Source organism: Oenanthe melanoleuca, chromosome 4, assembly GCF_029582105.1.
Source record: "Oenanthe melanoleuca isolate GR-GAL-2019-014 chromosome 4, OMel1.0, whole genome shotgun sequence".
Classification (NCBI taxonomy): domain Eukaryota; kingdom Metazoa; phylum Chordata; class Aves; order Passeriformes; family Muscicapidae; genus Oenanthe; species Oenanthe melanoleuca.
In genome coordinates, this window is record NC_079337.1 from 44,201,567 (window position 1) to 44,221,172 (window position 19,606).

Sequence of the window (19,606 nt, forward strand, 5' to 3'; positions counted from 1 at the left end):
CAGCTTAATGCATCCCTATGCCCCCACACAAACCAGACATAATTACCAAGTGTATCATCACCATGCTCAGTGTTCCATTCAACTAAGAACAATCAGCACCTTTCCCACTTTCCCCAGTTTCTATTCTTCATGTTATTACATTTGAAGAGCCTGCAGTTCCTGTGTGTCCCTGTAGCAAAGGATGACCTTTCCAGATACGACTCCAAAAGCTATGCTAAACCCACACTGTTCCAGATGTTGGGTATATAATAAAATGAATGCACACTGTTTCTAAAGTAAAATAGTAAAATAATGACCTTCCCGTTGGCTTATGAAAAAAGGAGACAATTTAATACAAAGAATTTAAGCCTACTTATATTGTAAGCACATAAGCCTCTAGCTGCAAGATGTTTTTTCACTGTTTCTTAAAAGACAAAGTCAGCCCAAGAATCTTAACATGAAAAATTCGTTCTTTTATTTTCAAAAAAAACCAAAGTAACCTTTGATTTCAAACTAACAGAACAAGATTAAGAGCAAATTATTATAATTCCCAGAAAAATAACAAGATTTATAGTAATCTATTTCTGGCACTAATATATATGCAAGTAGGCAAAAATCACACAAGCCTATTCCACAGGGGCAGCTTCAGTGTTTTCCTGTTCAGGAGCAGGTTCACCACTGGCTTCTTTTCCTTCTTTGCTTCTTTTGGACTTCTTGTGTTTGTGCCTTCTGTGGCTATCCCCTTCTTCACTGTCGTGACGACGTCTGCTGTTACTAAATAGAGAGAAAACATGCCTCAGACACTTGACACTTCAGGCCCTACTTAATGACAAAGTACAAAAAAAAAGCTTCTGCATTCATATTTGAAAACTGCCATCTTCTCCCAGCTCAGAGTTTTTGCATGTCAGTGAACAACTGAATTTTTCCTGGAATGGAACATACATCTATCCATCCTGTACTTTTTGTGGGAAAAATGGAATTTTTCACATTTGTAACCCATATTCTAGTAGCAATACTTTTAACAATGTCATTGGCATTCCTTTATAATTTCACATTCTTGTTGACCCCATTTCTGGACTTGACTTTTATTTCTAACTTAAAACGGATCATGTAGAACAATTTCTATCCAGTGACTGTGAGGATTATGTTACTTACTGAGAATGACTGCTGAGATGTTCTGTTCATGCTGCTGAATGTCTGCTTCATTTCTGACTCACCATTTTTACCCTTCTTTCCCCAATGTCCTAATTTCTGTTCACATACTGACTGTCACATACATCACTCAATATGAGGTTACCCAGGGTCAGCATTGCTTTTTTGTCTGTCCACATTTTATATGGCAGACTTGTTCCAAGTAGCACATTCAAGTGTTTACAGTCTTTCCACAAACCTCCCGTTTGTTTGGGGTTCTTTTAAAAGTTTACTTGGTTTTTTTTTTGGTTTTTTTTTTAAACTGGGCAAGTCTTTCATATCCTATTAAAAAAAAAAGAGAAGTCAAACCTTCGAGATGACTTGTGTCGAGTCTCTTCTTTCTCTCTGTGTCTCCTGTCTCTGTGTCTGTCTTCCTTCTCTCTACTTGTCCTATGGCGGTCGTAGCCCCTCTCTGCATAGTCTCTGTATCTGTAGCGTTCTTCATCACTGATTCAGAAAGAAGAGATGTTCAGGACAGTAAGACCAAGGAGCATCAGAAGCTAAATGACAGGAAAATCTTAATATCTCTTCTGGATGTCTACATGAGTTCCAGTGCTTAAATGACAATAAAGTTCTTCATGCTATACATTAGACTTGTGCAGTTAATGCAATTTTGAAAGGACATTGTTCATTAAAAATGAAAGAAAAAAGAATACAACCATGCCGCATTAAGTTTATATAGAAGTTATCTAGTTGTTAGCTTGAACCTTCACCTAACTGTGAAAGAAATACAATCCTACAAAAACTTCAGTAATGTTTTCAGATCAGTGTTTGAAACATTCAACACTTACCACCACACTTTTTGACTAGTATACAATCTGGGTAAATTAAAATTAGATTTTGGTAAAGTTAGCTATTTCCTTACATCTGCTTCAAAAAAAGAAAAAGCTAAGTACAAAGAGTTAAATATTTTGGGCTGCTTTTAAAATTAATTCTTCTCCAGTGCTAGTGCTATCTCTACCTTCCACATCTCTCTTGGATTGCCCTGCCACAATGTTGGTAAAAACCCCTAAATATCACAGGTTAGACAAGAATTCAAGGGCTTTACTTAAAAACACATTTTTGCATTTTGATTTGATGAAAAGGGTAGTTCTAACAGTTTACTGAAATCTAAAAAAAAAAAAAAAAAAAAAAAAGAGAACACTGTCCATTGTTAGCCAACATGACTCAAATGCTAAAATGCTACTTTAGCATAGCTTTAAAAAGGCATGATCGTTTCATCATTTCTCTACTAAGAAAATCCTACCCAATATCATTTATAATGCAACTTCAATACAAATTAACTTAGTATAATTATTTATATATCACACGAAGTCTTCTCTAACCATCGTTTGGGAGATCCACACCAAGTCCTAAAGGAAGGCACAATGTAACTTCTTTCAAAAGAAGTAAAATCAGTAACAATTTAGATACAGTTGACCTAACAAAAGGCAAGTGTTTCTGTCTCTGCCAACATTTACCATGAAAGAAAGTATCTTCCTGAGGTCCCCGCAGCAGCAGAAGAGATCAGACAGATCACACAGAGAGAACAGCTCAAGCCTAAAGAGATTTCTCACGTCCTGGAGCAGCGAAAGCTGAGATCAAACCCATTTTATCTGCCACAACTTGGATCCTCTGGCCATTTCCCAAGTGAGGATATTACATTAATGATTATTACAGCTATGCATTAAAACTCAGAGTGAGAAGGAGGAACACCTGAAGCAACTGCACTAGTCTTTATATGAAACCCTGTACGGTTACCATCATTAGGCAAATGTCAGAAATTAGTAATTTAAGACACTATAGGAAGCATTAACCACCCCACAGAAAATTCTGCTTTTCTACGGGACACGAAAAATATTCACACATCAAGACCAGGAAAACTGTATCTACAACTGCAGAAGTCAAAATTATGATTTGTCACCGAGTAATACAACTTCATTGATTTTATAATGCATTTATACCCTCAGATCTGAGAGTAAGCTGATGGAATCCTGCAAAGCACATTTGTGATCAAATGGCACAAAACCTGAGGCATGAGTGGAGGTCATCAGGACCAAACCCCAGCTAAAGCAGGGCCATCAGGACCCACTGACCACTGTCCAGACAGCTTCAGGATATCTCCATGGATGGAGACTCCCCAGCCTCTCTGTGCAACTGCAGTTTCCTCCCATATCTGATATTGCTTCCCAAAACTAATATTTTGATGAACAGTATCTAATTCAGAAGTTAAATCTGAATGTCTACCACTAACTTCTGATAAGTTTGCCATGAGAAATTAGATGGCTACTTGTAGACTTACAGCTTGGTTTCAAAGATGAGATCCAAAGCCCTTAATGGTAACTCACACTCTGTTTTGTTACCCAGTTATTTTAAAACACTCTAGAAAAGGTTAAAAATATTACTGATACTCCATTTTATACTTTATTTTGGCAAACTGCTAAAGAACCATGACAGCTTATAAGTGTGTCTGATGAAAATAAACAACTTCTCTAAGTAAAGCAAAAAATCAGTTTGCCAAAACCAGTGTGTTGGGAGCTTTCAGGAACACTCTAATGCTGCTCAATGTTTTTGACCTTTATCACACACTGATCGTGGTGTCTCGTTCAGTTTGTTGACCACCAGGACACCAAATCCTGTAAAGCTGCAATCCAGCCAGGCTTTATCTCCTCTTCTGCACGAGATTATTAAATTCCAGGACTTAGAAACACAGTTGCTGGGATTTGTTTTTCTGTATTTTTTTTTTTTTATTTTTAATTTTTCAAATTGCTGAGGAAGAACCACAAAGCAGAAACATATCAATCAAATTCCAATGTCGACATTTTTAGTGGTAACTAATTGACTTGAAACTACCAAAATAAAACAATAAAACAAAAAACCCCAAACAAACAAAATAAAGTCTCAACCTTTGCATAAGGGAAACAGTCCAAAAATAATGACATCTTCTCAAGAGAGCAGAGTGGGATGCATTGGAAAAATGCACACTTTTCTCTGAGGATAGCAGAGTAAAAGCAGAACAGAATATAAAGATAGCTGAAAGTTCATTTTTAAACCACATTTTGGTTATAATAGAATAAAAATAATCCCATTTTCCTGTAATTTTAAGAAATGCTGTAGCAAAAACACAGGCTATTCATCTGGAAAACAACTGCTAAAAGCATTGAAAGCCATAATTTCTGAGCAGTGGAATGCTAAACCTGATGCTTACTACAAGCCGCACCAAAGTACCATTTGATCAAAGTTTAAACAAAGGGAATATAAACGAAAGCTATAAACCTGTGAGGTCTTTAAAATAGTTCATGTTCTCTTCCTCACAGCTCCATTCATTTTATTTTCGTAAGTGAACAGAATTGAAAATAAACCTTCTTAAGAAATGTTATATCTGCATGTTCTTTCTTAAGCCTCTCCCACCTCTTCTGTGATTCCCAAACCAACTAATCCTAGTTAAGGGCCTCCCATTTTCTTACACAGCCATGTGGCAACAGCTTTGCTACAGATGGTGGATAATTTAGTCACATAAAAAAGTCGAGGCCTGCTCTTCCCCCTCCTTTACAGATAACTCTGGCAGCAGCACAGAGATTTCTTGAGGCCTGGAAGCTATTAAGGTTCATTTCAAGCACCCTTGAATGACCAGGGTTCTTTCTGGCCTTCAATCAAGCTGTCTGAGAAACAGATGTTTAGATAGGTCTTCAGCCCTCAGAAACTGACCCTGGAACGAAGCACACACCCACAGGAGAAGACATTCACCACACCAGTGTACATGGAAAACCCCCCAGCCTGCACCCAGTTTGGGTCTTCAGCTAACAATCATCATGCAACAATGTCATCTCTCAACCACAGTAGCGTTGACTCTCAGTGCTCTCATTCCCTTCAGCTTAAAACCATTGGTAAAAACAATCTGCCTAACAGCTAACATATATATTCTGCAAAAATTTAAATTTAACAACAAACACTGAGAAAATCGTCCCATATTTATATCAAAAAGCTTAGTAGATAACAAGCAGAGGAAATTTAGAAAAATCTGGCTAACCAGTAGACCTCTGTTTTATGGAGCCACAGTGAGCTCAACATTAAATGTTTTGTACTTGAGCACATGAACCACGGAACAGTTGAAGCTTTTTTTTTAAAAAGCAATTAGAAAGCTGAATAAAGTTATCTGACATGACTTTCATCGTCTATGTCAAAATTAAAGAAAAGTTCTTGACCTTGAAATAATAGTTTTAAAAGAGAGAGGAGAGATTAGTATTCAGCCATTTTTACCAATCATATTAACCATTTTAGCAGGCTTTTAACACCATTAATTAAGGTCAAATCTTGCAACACGTTGCTCTTAGTACTGAACTGGCAACTAAAATTCTACAGATTTTTATGTAGATTTTTTCTAGACCTACTGACGTCAAAAAGAGATTGCTAACTTCAGACACTCTCAACACTTAAATCACCTTTAACCTGTAAAGCACTATGACCAATTTGGATGTATGCTGTCCTTTTTTTCTGCTTCTGTTTCACATGTAGAAATCCAGAATTACAGTTTCCAAGAGAAAAGGGTGAAGGTGAGGAAGCCACCCCACCCAGCTCTTTGGAATACACAGCAGAACACCGAATCTGAATGTTGAAGTACACTGTTTAACAGAGAGAGGGTTTTGAGCAGAGTTACAGCACGTTGAGGACATTTCACTGACCTGTTGAATGCACTTGAAGAGGGACTATGATCTCGGTCCCTTTCCCTGTCTCTGGTACGGTCTCGGTCTCTGTCTCGGTCCCGGTCGCGATCCCGATCTCGGGATCTCTCTCTCTCACGTTCCCTATCCTTCTCTCTTCGTGCATAGTAATCCCACTGTTTGCTGGTGTCCAGAAGACTAGACCATGAGGGTGCAGAACCTGCAGGGTGTGGAAAGGTGACTAAAGAAAGAGATGTAGTTATTAGAAAAAAAATCAAATATCATAATGAAAACTTATGCATGAAAACACGTTTGTCAGTTTCCTCCAACAACATTTTTTAATCTTCCCCACTTTAGAGTCAATTCTAAGCAAACACTGCATTTTTTCCATGATGATTACAAAAACTTCTGGCATTCATTTAAATACTTCTTATGAGGATGTACAGAACCAGGCAATATATCCCAAAGACAGTCTAAACACTTTTGGGGGAAAAAAATTCTGTGCAAATACTTGCTCAAATAATCTGATTCTATGCAGTCAAATGGCTTTATTTTGGGGGAACAACAAAACAAAAACAACCAGAAAACAAAACTGACTTTGAAACTCAGGTGGTCTGAATATACAATTCAGAAAAAGGACACTTCCAGCCTTGTATTTAAATGCTATTATTTCTATCTCTCACACTTTAAAATCATTGTATTTAAAATATAATATCAGCTATGAAGTTTTCATTTGCTAATTTATATTCTATACTATGCTTTGTCATACTTTTCTGATTACAGATGTAAAAAGAGCTTTAGAAATAAATTCAGTCTGGAGAGAAGAAATAATGCTCCCACTTGTGCTCTGTAAGATAACATTGATGAATACCCGGCACAAACACTAATACCACTAAAATGTAACAGTTTAAGAAAATTAAACATAGTTTTAATCTAGAAGTGGCATATTAAAATGTTAAGAAGGAGGTCTTAACACTGTCTCCCAACTTTTTTTACATAGCTAGCAATGGGGAGAAGGAACATGCTTCTCCCCAGCTCTTTGCCAATTTCAGTGCAATACAGAACTGCTACTTTTAATGCCCCAATTATCTGTCCTGCCCTCCCTCACCAGAAGAGCTGTGAACGCATCCTGTAAAGGAAAAACAAGGGCTGAGCATTTATCTGGAAACAGCACTCTCTAGTGGACTTACAGTACTGAGGACTTCTCCCTTTCTGCTTATCTGCCTTGCTAGCTTTCCTAACTTTCAATAAATCGTTTGTTTTGAGCTCCACTTCATCATCTATAATACGAGAACAATATTTACTTGACTTCATGGTGTCACAAAGAGATCAACAGTACAATTAACATAAATATCCACTTAACAATGTAAAGTGTGTTACTGGTGCTGTATTTAATACTGTTGAGTTATAAAACCAGTGGCTTCTGCTGACAGCTATGTTCAGACTGCCTTGCCTGTAACGTCTGGGGTATGCCTGCCCCAGAAAGCTTTGGCAGAAGCTGAAGAGAGCAGTTTGCCAAGCATCCAGAGGAGGAATACAAAAGACCTTTAGAGCAGGCAGTAGAGCAGGAAAAAACACTTCATTGTTAAAATACATTTGCAATGAAAAGTATTGTAATTCCTTAAAAAAGCATTTATACAAGGTTTTGCCTCTGATAAAATGCTTGACACTGTTTAACTTCAGGTCTACCAGCAAAAGGAAGGGTTAACAGAAAAAAATGTCCTAATACAATATTATGCTGTTCATTATACTGCCAAGACCCGAAATTCATGGAAGGAAAGCAGCCAGAAATAGCAAAAGAACCAGCTGGACTTAAAAGACTGCTAATTTCCTTGACTTGCCCCTATGTCAACAATACACGTATGGTACATGAGACACCAGCTGCCTACATATTCTGGTCTAAAATTTAAACTTAACTTTAAATGTTTACTACAAACCAATTATTAATGGTAGTACAAACTTTTACAATAAATTTTAGATACTCCATTTTGAGTAATTCTCATCAGGCAGAAGTATTTCTCCCCAGTAACATGAGATAAAATGGTAATTTGACACACTGCACATTTTTATATCTAGATTTTCACCAGGAATTATTCACAACACACCAGCTTACTTTCTAGTATGAACTGTGTTCTGCTTTTTCTACATTGAATGCAGTAATTTGTCACTTCTCTTATTTCTACATGGATTATTCCAATAATTTCTACAAGAAGAATTCTGATCTTACTTTTAAAACAGGAAGAGAGCTTTGAATAATTACCAGTTTTGGAAACATAAGCCCTGTTTTGGAGATGATTTACAAACATAAAGCTTCATGGCATAAGGCAAACTATTTAATGCTTCTTCCTTGTGCCTCAAAGAATGCTGACTCTCAAACTGTTTCTGTAATGTTAAATGTCTTACAGGTTCCTAAGATATAAAGAGCATTTAGAGCACAGACTAGAGAACTGCTTGAGGAAAAAGCAAACAAGCATCCAATAGAAGGCACTTCAGTGGCTGATCAAACACAGCTCAAGCAAAGTCAAAGATATGATGGCAAAGGTAGCACTGAATTGTGAAAGGATTTCAGTGCAAATTGATGAAACCACACAGACCTAGTGGAAGAACACAAAAACAAAACAGACATTCTTGAAGCTATAAGTTATTATTTCACTATGTAAACTTTTTGAAGGGTTTGCAATGGGAAACCTGACTGACCACAAGTGAAGAAACACCAAAGCATGACTGAGGAATGTGAATAGGCAGAAGAAGGGCTAGTACCTTAATCAAGACTGGTACTTTTTGCAATGTGCTCCATTTGCACATGTTCCCCTGCAATTTTGACAAAGCTGGGAAATGCACAAAGAAGATTGTCAAAGAAGAAGATTGTCAAAGAAGACAACAGGTTGGAGATTCAGTGCTATCATCCAAAGCAACTATTAAATAAATATGCTTAGTAAATCACAGTGGTATCTGTACCCTGCTGCACTCATGGAGCTCTCAATGTCCCCAAGTGATTCACAGAGAGCACTGCTGAACACTGAGCAGTGATCACACTGCACAACAGGGACTATGAGAGTATGAAGCTGACTAGGAAAACATTTTTCACTAAGAGATGAGCAACAGTGATAAAATGCCACAGAGTCTCTACAGATTGAAAAATCCCTATGATACAGACAGCTTTGAGACAGACAATTGCTTTGTGCAGCAAATATGAAAGTTTTTGCTGCAACAGGGATACCAGATACACTGGAAGCACACTATGAAGATAGGAGTGGACTGTGCTCCTTGGTCTCCATAATCATATAGAGCCAAAAAACTTTTTAATCCTGCTGAAAAAATTCAAATTCAATGTTAGCATGATCATGGTAACAGTCATCCTTTTAAAATTGGTGCTGCAACAATACTAGCATGCCATCACCTCTAAAGGTCAGCTTAACCTTGGAAATATTCTTATGTCCCTGACAATACTTGACAGAATAGAAAATTCTAACAAAAGAGATACCAAAGTGAAAAACATTCTACACTGGAGACTATGTAATATTTGCCACATATATACATTAATATGTGTTAGTAAGACTGCTTTCTTCATGATACTCTGCATAGCCTTAGTTGTACATCTCAGCTTTTACCTTTCTGCTAAAACACAGTTAAATTATTGCTAAAAAAGAAGTCTGTGTAAAGTTGATATTTATTAATCCTTCTCCAATAATTCTTGAAAACATAACAAGCTTTCAATACATGAAAGCAAACACTTGATAACTGATGAGGATCCTTACAATGTCAACCAAATACTGCTTGTTACTCCATTAAGTGCTACAACTTCAAGAAATTGCAACTCATTACAAAATGACATTTTGTATATCCTTGCTTGAGACTTCAGAACATTTGGGAAATAGATTTGCTGAATATTTCATCTGTGCTGAACATGCACATCCTCAGAAACAGACAAAACTTTCCCTACAATTTCTTTTCTCACCAGCTAGGGTTCAAAGGAACAAGGAGCAAGGCAATAGAATTTAGCTGAAAGAAAAGGCACAAGGCATGGGGCTGGATGGCAGCAGTACTAAAGGCAGAGGTAGTGACTTGCAAGGTGCAAGGTCCTGCATCTGGGTGGAGGCAGTCCTCAAGGTTGGTGCAAACTGGTGATGAACTGATTGAAAGCAACCTTGCAGAGAAGGGCTTGGGGATACCAGTGGAAAAAACAAATATGAGCCAGCAGTGCAAGTTTGCAGCCCAGTAAGCCACTTGTACCCTGGCTGCATCAAAAGGAAGAGTGGCCAGCTGGTTGAGGGAGGTGATTCTTTGTGTGCCTTCAAAAGATTCCACCTGGAGTACTGCATCCAGCTCTTGGGACCCCAGTATAACAAAGATATGATAGAGCAGGTCCAGAGGAGGGCCATGAAAAGTTATCAGAGAGCTGGAACATCTCTTCTATGTTGTTTAGGTTGCTCATCCTGGAGAATAGAAGGCTCTAGGCACACCTTATTGTGGCTTTTCAATACTGCAAAGAGATTATAAGAAAGAAAGATGGAAACAGATCTTTTGCCAGGGCCTGTAGTGACAGGACAAAGGGCTATGGTTCTACTGAGAGAAAGGGTAGGTTTAGATTGGACATAAGGGAAAAAGTTTTTGTGATGATGGTAGTGGGGCACAGGTTGCCCAGAGAAGTTGTGGATATCCCACCATTAGAAGTGTTCAAGGCCAGGTTGGACAGGACTTTGAGCAAACTCGTCTAGTGAAAGGTCTTCTTGCCCATGGCAGGGAGCCTTGAAATAGATAATCCTTGATGATTCCTTCCAACCTAAATAATTTTATACTTCTACCTACTTTATCTTCTTATTTTCTGCTTTGGTTCAAGAAGCAGAGCTGTGCTAGCAGTTCTAAACTCAGCATATGTTCTGTGGATGTCCATTTGGTTGCACATGATGAAGCTTTTATTTTAGTTCACTCTTATTTCACTTTTATTGAAAAAAACACAAAGTCAAGTTTTCTTGCTTTTAAATACTTAAAAAATTCTCCCTGGCTTGCAGTCCATATTATGGTATATAATGCTTCAAAATCAAATGCAACAGCAGCAGGAAAAGACATTCAGTATATAAATTAATAAGCAAAACAAGAGTATTTACCAATAGTGTTTACATTTGCAACAGCATGTATCTATTACAATGGTCAGCAATAAGATTTCATAATGAAATACTGACAGGACCTGTTTAGTCTTCTAGCTAAAAACTTTATAAGTGTATCAAGCAATTTGATATCACAATGGTCAAAATTTTCAAAGCCAGCAAGCTTGCTTACTTACCACTGCCATATGAAAATGCACGAACAGGACGACCATCATAGCCAGAAGAATGTCCACTGTAGAAAATACATGCAAAACCAGTTTCAGCATGTTAAAGCTCAAACTCAGCTTTAGCAATAAAGCTATCTCCTTTAATAAATAGATACATGTATATAATATATATATTGTCTACAATATATACAATCAGAAGCAGCACTCATAGCAACTGTCAGTACAAAGTACTGAATTTACTTTCATGCACACGTGATGTATTAAATTAGGATTTTTTCTCAATTAAATCATATGAAGATTTTCTCTAAGATTTTCCATCATCCTCCTGTATCATGTATTTTAACAGAATTTTCAATTTCAAAGGAACAGATGTGTGCATCTTCCTTCAGTGAGCTCCAGAGCACTGACAAGTGGCTTGAACCATCTTAAGTGAGTTTTGTATATGACCTGGTTTTGGCCTAAAGCAAAATACAAATATTTTTCAAGGACTAGGTGAAAGTTGAAAAAGGTTGGTGCTAGCCAACCTTTTTCCTCCTTTTATATATTTATATCTATATATACAAATATATGTATGTGTATACATATAAATGCATATAAAAATGGTATTGAAAAAGTATGGTTAGGCCTGTTACAGCTGAATACTTAGAACAGAAATACAAATTTGCATTCTGTGGAACTCTGGCACTCTTATAGTTTATGAGGGCTTGAATCTGTGCTCAAATTTTTGTGTACATCTGTAAAAAAGGATATGACAGCTGAAAAGTATACAGTTCATATAAATAAGCCTTCAGACTACTAAAGAACACTTTAACAATCAGTCCCTTGGCATTGATTTACCATCAAAACTGTAACTAATTTGGTATTTTGATACTGTGTCAAAACTAAACTAGTAAGTGGCCAAGTAAGCTACTCAAATAATATGCTGAGAGGTGAGACTAGTAACATTTCTGTAAAATTACTGTAAAAATCTGAAGCTGTCTCCCCTTTCACAGATGCAAATCCATAAAACACTGGGCAATGCAAGAGTACTTATTTATTTCAGTTACAGAATACTGATAGATTGCTTAGTAAGATTTCAAACAGATAATCACCTGTCTATTGTGGGTATGAGGGAAGGTGGAGGACCGCCAGGTGGTGGAGGAAAACCTGTAAAAATAAATTAGGTAAAAAGGGGAGAATGTTAAAAATCTACCACCCATAAACACATAAAAGAACTAGGCCAAGCATACAACGGCAAACAAATCCCAGAGAGAACAATGAAAAATTGTTTCCATGTAAATGGATTTTTATTTTGTTAGACTAAGTACTGCTTTTCAGCTTGACAAAGGCAAAACATTAAACATGTATTATCAGTGCTTTAACTTAAAAACTTCATCATTCTTAAAAACATGGTGATATAGAAGCATGGGCAAATTCTAACAATACTCAATAAACAATCAAAACTATTTACTGCATTGCTGAGAAAAGAAGATTTTAATGAAAAGAAGGAAATATACATCTAGAAAACTGACTGATTAGGTTCACTAGTCAACAGCATTTTCATACAGTTGCTCTTCTGCCCAGCATCAAAATAACTGAGTCTACCTATACACATATATACAACCCTTCATCTATATAATTGAAAGGAAGTTGGTAAGTTGCACATCAGTTAAGTTTTCATCTCTTAAGCAAATGTGGAAAAAAAATCTAAGCAAATTTACCTGGTGGTGGCACTGTTATTGGTATACCTAAAAAGACAACATATATCAGTTTTAGTAATATATGTAATAGTTTCTAATCTATAGATCTAAAACCAGATTGAGCTTTCACTACATACATGATTAAGAAGAATGACAACATATTTTCTGTGTCCTCAGGTCAAGATGCCACATTAATACTAATTCTTAAAACTTTATATGATCCTTGTGAAATCTAGCTCTTGATTTAAATTCCTATTCTTTAAGATCCTACTTATTTAGAGGCAAGAATAGTGAAGAATGATTCTGGGTCTCAAGGTCAGAATTAAATTCATAATCCTAAAATGCTTAGTATAAAGAAGGAAAGCAACATCTCATAGACTACATTTGCTTTATTTTACATTCCATGGCTGGATGGAAGGAAATGCAATTGGCCTCTGACCTTCAATAGCTTGGCACAGGAAACAGTAGGTCTGCATGAACAAAGCATTCAGGCAGCACTAAGCAAGATCTGATGTCTGAGTCAACACTATGACACTGCAGTTCATCATTCAGCTGCTACGTGGAGGAAAAAAGGTTGTTTTGTTCTCTATTTTCTTGTAACTATCTGAGAAAGGAGCATCCTTTAACAGAAACATGTGCAAGAATTACTCTAACCTGATTTTCAGATCTAGCTAAGCTATTATGAATCTAACTAAAAGCTAACTAAATTAGCTGACCTAACAAAATATACTGCCTCATCATATAAACCTATCTTACTGATTTTGGAAGGAATAATTACAAGGTAAAAGTAAGTTGTATGCTTCAAAGGTTCTTATCTTCCTATGCTTTGCAAAGAACTAGCTTTACCTGAACTGAATACATAACACTGCTACATAAAAAACTGGGCTAAAACAAGAGTGGCAGAAAATAGACTACTTCACCAGCCATAAAGCACTTTCAGTTATCAACAATTCTGCTTCCATTAAAAATTATGTAAGTTCAATCATGACAGCTCATGGCAAAACTTTGGGGAAGGAGAGTACAGAAAACTCTGGCAAGTGCTTTCATAAGTGTTGACATAACTTCATAAACATTCATGCAGAACAGTACTGGCAATGCATGATGAAATTTACATACATCTCATTAGTTCAACATTAAAATTAAAAGACTATTGTATGGTAGCAACATTTTACTAAATCTACATATTTTTAATGTCTAGAAATGCCAACTGCTCCCAGACTGCTTTGATAGAAGGACAGAATGAAGGAATATGCAAGTAGAGGAACAGTGATCAATATCGAAGTTCACTAACTGCTGGCAATTTCTCTGACATGAATTTCTAACACCATTAATCCTATACGATTAAACACATGGTGAAATATAATTGAGGTCTCTGTCCAATCTAGAAGATTTAAAATCTGTTCCCTTAGCCAAAATGTAAATCAGGAGACAGTGAGCTCCAACAGCCAAATTTCTAAATTGCATGAGCCATTTTGCCTTCACCAGCACACAAGCTTTCCAGTGTGCACTACGGTTGTTAAGAACACTGGGCATCACACCATAAAGTTTTTGACAGTGTAACATTTAAAAGACCAAACACTTCTGATAAAAATTCCTGAAATAAAATCAGTATTAAGATCTCAAACTGTTGCACAGCCAAAGCGTTTACCATTAATCTTTTTTGGTTAATTGTTCTAATTAATAGATCCTTCATGAGTCCAAAACATAGAAAAAACATATATATAATATATAGATGTTAAGCATGTATATATTATATAATACAGCAATGTTAAGAACATAAGCTAGAAAAATACCAGAAGTTCTCTCAAAGTGAAATACTAGCTCCACCTTAGACTAATAAAGATTGCAATTGCTCACTAAAACCAGTATATTTTTAGCACTGCACATGGCACTCAGCATTATCCAGAGAACTGCCTGGAAATCCATCAGTTAACTCCTCTTTACATAAAGGAAAAAAAATTATAATAAAAACTAATATATGTCTCATTTGCAAGAACATTACCTTGTACAGAATTAAAAGTAAAGTATTACCACAAGACTAAAAGCCAAATGAAAAATCTCACTTAACAGCCATTCAAACAAAATTAAGACAGACTGAATACAACTAAAATCCAGACATCAAATGTCCAAATAATTTTAATTAATTGGTTAATGTAGAGCATTAGACAAAAAAACCACATAAGCATTTTTTCCCACAAAAAACCTTTAAGAACTTTTAAAGAGTCGTGATCAATGCTTATATAATTTTAAAACAGAAGTTAATTTACTTGATAGCATCACAAAGGAGGAAAGCTTCTACGTGTCAAATTGACAAAAGATCTAAAAAGATCTAAGCAAATGTTTTTCCTCACCTTTCTTCCTAATACACAAATAAGACACAAAACAAGACAAAAAATCATAACCTTCAGTTAATGGAAAATAAATAATTTCTAACTATTCACTCCTTTGCCTTCTAAGTGTATGAAAAGATATTTGTAGTGTCACCAGCCAATTACTACTTCTGAGAAAAGACACTGAAATAATTTGTCATTTCTTGCAAAATGAGGAGACTACATTGTAACAATGCAAGAAGGTGGCTTAGTATAAACCTTGTCATGTCCCTACAACATGGTTGTGCTGCCATAAAGACACATCCAGCCTAAACCAAAATACTCAGACTTGTGTGTCAAAAGCATCCCAAATGCCATTAGTGCATCATTTCACCCAACACGCTCAAAATTGCTTTCAGAACATTGTATACCATCCTACTAGCTCAGGGCTGGTAAGTATTTACAGAAAATCAAGCATGTTTTACTAAAGGAGAGCAATGCCACACGTGCACTGCTTGTGGAGTAAGGAATCAAACATGAACAACACAACCAGAGTTTAAGAACATACTGTAAATTAGCTGAACTGTGTAATAGCCATCAGAAATGTAATATAACTCAACTTGGTTCTCTTGCCACAGGCTAAAATAGGTCAAATTCTCTGTATCCAAAGATAAAAAGTACACACTTAGGATGCTGAGCCTGAGCAGTCACTTACCAAACCCTGGAATACATTGCAAAGTTATGCAACAGAAGTTCGATATTTCAGAGAAGCTTCTTTTTTCTTAAATCACTAATACACATCACATTTTTAACTACAGACTTAAACCAAGGAACATTAACTAACTTTTAAAGCCTAAGTAACAAGCATACATGTCTTGCTTTAGAAGAAAATTACTCCAACATAGCAATAAACCTAGCAAACAGAAACTAGCACATATTTTGCCACAGCCAGTCATCTCCTAGGATTATTTGAGAATTTTCTACATTTGGTGCTTTGAATTGTTCCAGGACTTATTCCTCAAAAAAGATTTGAATCACAAGAGTGAATGGATATAGAACAAGAGACCTAACTTCAAAGCAAGATCCTTTTTCAAAGAAGCTTTTGGAGGATGTTTTATATTTGGAATACTTAAATTTTCTGGCAAGTAGTCCCAGTTTAATATTGGGTAAGTGTAGTTTTTTAACTCCTCCTCCAGTAAACCTAGGAGGGATGGCAGAACCTATTTTTGGAATAGCTTTGATGATAAAAAGCTGGCAACAGCACAATTAAAACACAGGCCTGAGGAAACTAAATCTACAGCTCTTAATCGTTATTTTCAAATCTACACAAAGCACGGAAGGATGTTCCAGAAGACCTTCTGAACAAGTCTGTGTCATAAACCTGCCTGTAAATCATGAGACTAAAGCCAAACCTGCTGGCTTGATCTGCAACACATGTGGATTTCCTTCACTTTTAAAATCTCAACAGGTGAGGAGTTTCATAAGAACAGTCCAGTAGCTGTAGGTGACATCCATGCACCAAGTGCATCTGGGGTGTCTCTGGGGGTGGGTCTCATGTTTTTAATAATATACAACTTAGAACACCTTTACTGAACACAATTATAATTAAAATAATTACTTTCTAAAAGGTTGCAATGTCTTAGACATATCAGAAAGGTTGAAATGAAGCTTTAAACCGCAGCAAGCATTATGGTTTATGGTCACATGCATCCCCTTTCTGTCCTTCCCCCTCTCCAGTAAGGAAACATCACAAAATCACCAGAGCACCACCATAATCTCACTTCAGATACTCTATTTTTATATATAAAAAAAAAAAAAAAAAAAAAAAAAAGTAACAGGGCAGAGAACTATTTCATTCTAAAATCTCTTCTCCTCAGTTTTCTAGCTGTTATGATTTTTATGTATGGTCATCACTAAGGAAGCCAGATCTTGCCAGGCAGAATGAGTTAAGTTTTAAAATTGAAGAAGCAACTTCTCCTATGAGGATTTAGACCCTATAAAAGGTCATACTAGTTGCACTCAAATAATGTTACTTCTTTGCTTCTACAAAAGAATACTAACAGAGAACTTTCTGCAAGCAGAATAGCTAAGAAACTGCTCAACATGATATTCAGAACAAGTCAAGAAAATGAATTCAAGGAATAGGAGAAAATAAGGAAAGAGGCTCTACCTTAAATCAGACCCTTCTGTAGACAAATGCTTCACTTTCCTACTCAAATACACCACAAAGATTCTTCATCTATTCTAATTTCTCACTGACCATTCTTCTTAGTTTCTTGCCAAATCCTTTTGAACTTTATGTCTTAAAATGACAAGTACAGGTCACTGTACCACTTGTGCAAATGTCTATGACAGTTCTCCCAGTAAATTTCCATATATGTCAAATTTCAGTAAATATTCAGGAAATACCAGTAAATTTCAAAACATGTTAATAATGTGATGAGTTCTCAAAGAGCTCTGATTCCTCTAAGATTCACAGACACAGAACACTGGAAAAAACATCAGGGATTAATAAGACTTCTAACTGATAGAAAGAATAGAAAATAGAAAGAAAGGATAGCAATAGAGCAAATGCAATACTTATTAGACTTTTGGGAACTCATACATGCTGTGAGAGAAAAGGGGAAATAGAACTTCTCTTGCTGCCTTGACCTTAGACATCAGAGAATCCAATTTGTGACACAAATTCATACTTATAGTTCTAAAGTTTGTAGAATGATGTGTTAACATGTACCTCGCAATTGCATTAACAGTTACTGAATCAGAGAAAACAGCTTCTACTTCAAACATTTTCAAGAACACATGAACCAGCAGCTAGTCTTTAAATAATTATTTACTACTTAGGATTATGCTTACTGAGAAAGTAAAAATAAAAGTTTCTGGGTTTACCTTATAGATACACTTAAGAAAAGAAAAAACAAAATTCTAAAATTCTGCACCATGCACTTCAAGAATTTGATGTTAACAAATCTGTCATTATTCACATCCTATGTAGAGCAGGATATTTACCTGGTGGGGGAATCAGAGGTGGAGCAGTACTGACAGTTGGAGGGGGTGGGAGGAAAGGAGGTGGTGGAAGGTGAGTAGGTGGAGCTCCTGGAGGGAAAAATGGAGGTGGCTTGGTAAAACTGTCTACTTCAGGATTAGAGCGTTCTGAAAGAACCTGTAAAATATCAAACTTTAGTTACAATTGCTATGTGAAAAGGGTAGAAGACAGGTTTCCTCTCTTTCAGTTACTAAAATAGACCCTAAGCACACCTAAAGACCCATATTCAGATGATGTAAGCTCTACCTGCATACCTACGTACAGTGTCCCATATTTGCCAAGTACCTTTAAAGGTCTAAGAGCACCTTAAATTTCTATAATGGAAAATATTTAAAAATCAATATGAAAAGCATGAGAACAACCCAATACTATAAATTACTTAAATACTCTGAGATAGACAGAAAACACACAGCAGTGTTTTCAGTATCAGTGCTACAATCTGTTACTATTTCCACAGTTTAACCTCAACCTAAGTTGGCATGGAAATGCAACTAGAGTACCAAGCAACCCTGATCCTTCCCACTGATTCTTCAGGAGAGAAGTGTATTCCATCTTTAGAGATTTAGTTGCTTTCTCAGGATAATAAAAGTCTACACTAAAACCATAAAGACTAATTTTGCAATCTATGGTAAAGTACTACAATATAATTAAAAACAAGCTACTACCAACTATTTATTCCTTCACACCTTATTTTTAAAAGACTGCATTTTTCAAACTGCATACAAGGGGGCTTTCACTTCTAGCACTAGCATCTGGCAGGAATAGGGGGACAAATGGGCAGTTTAAATATTTATCTTTTCACTCCACAAAAGACAATCCCACACAGATCTAGTAGACCCAATGCTGTCTCTTGGGTTGTAAGTCTGCAATATCACTCATTTCTTTTCAGTAAGAGGTACACTAAAACACTTCTCTTTTGAAATTTATCAAGTATTTCACCTTAATATATTTTGGTAACTGACAAAACTTTATTCCTGGACTTAAAGCTACTTATGTATTACTCATTCATATACAGAGATGCTTTAGTCAGAATCTATGGAGAAAGCAAAAACGTCTTTTAATCAAAACCAGAATGCAAAACTGCAGTGTAAAACCTGTATGTTGCTGTTTTCATTAGCACGCCGTCGTCCTTCCACCCTGCTGATAGTGATGGTCTGTCCAATCACATCTATTGAGCCAGATATCCGCCTGCAACACAGGAGAAACCAGAATCAACAAGCAGGATCAGAAAAGGGGAAAAAAAAGAGAGAAGAAAGCCTAATGGGCTTCTCTCATTCTAACTGGCAAAAGTTTTCTTCTGTAGAAACATAAAAGACTGTTTCTGAAGAACATTAAAGATGATGAATTTGCTGAACTGTGCAAGAGTATAGAACTAAACAATGTAACAAAAAAGACTTCTTTGATAAGACAAAAGCTGACTCTACAGCAGTCTCCTTCCCTCCCATAAAAGATAGTACCTCTGCTCTGTCATAAAAAAAAAACCTCAA

General features: G+C 36.2%; 1 protein-coding gene across 2 annotated transcripts in view; it reads right to left on the minus strand.

The window, feature by feature from the left end:
• Positions 1-431: 431 nt before the first annotated feature.
• FIP1L1 (factor interacting with PAPOLA and CPSF1) overlaps positions 432-19,606 on the minus strand; it is a 38,052-nt gene continuing 18,877 nt past the window's right edge. For both annotated transcript variants that reach the window (XM_056490507.1, XM_056490508.1), the window contains 8 exons: positions 19,214-19,307; positions 18,083-18,236; positions 12,786-12,812; positions 12,177-12,231; positions 11,095-11,150; positions 5,832-6,051; positions 1,480-1,617; positions 432-753 (listed from right to left, as the gene is read on the minus strand). In XM_056490507.1, coding sequence (XP_056346482.1) covers positions 606-753; positions 1,480-1,617; positions 5,832-6,051; positions 11,095-11,150; positions 12,177-12,231; positions 12,786-12,812; positions 18,083-18,236; positions 19,214-19,307 — 892 coding nt within the window. In that variant the 3' untranslated portion in view covers positions 432-605. The remainder of the gene's footprint in view (positions 754-1,479; positions 1,618-5,831; positions 6,052-11,094; positions 11,151-12,176; positions 12,232-12,785; positions 12,813-18,082; positions 18,237-19,213; positions 19,308-19,606) is intronic.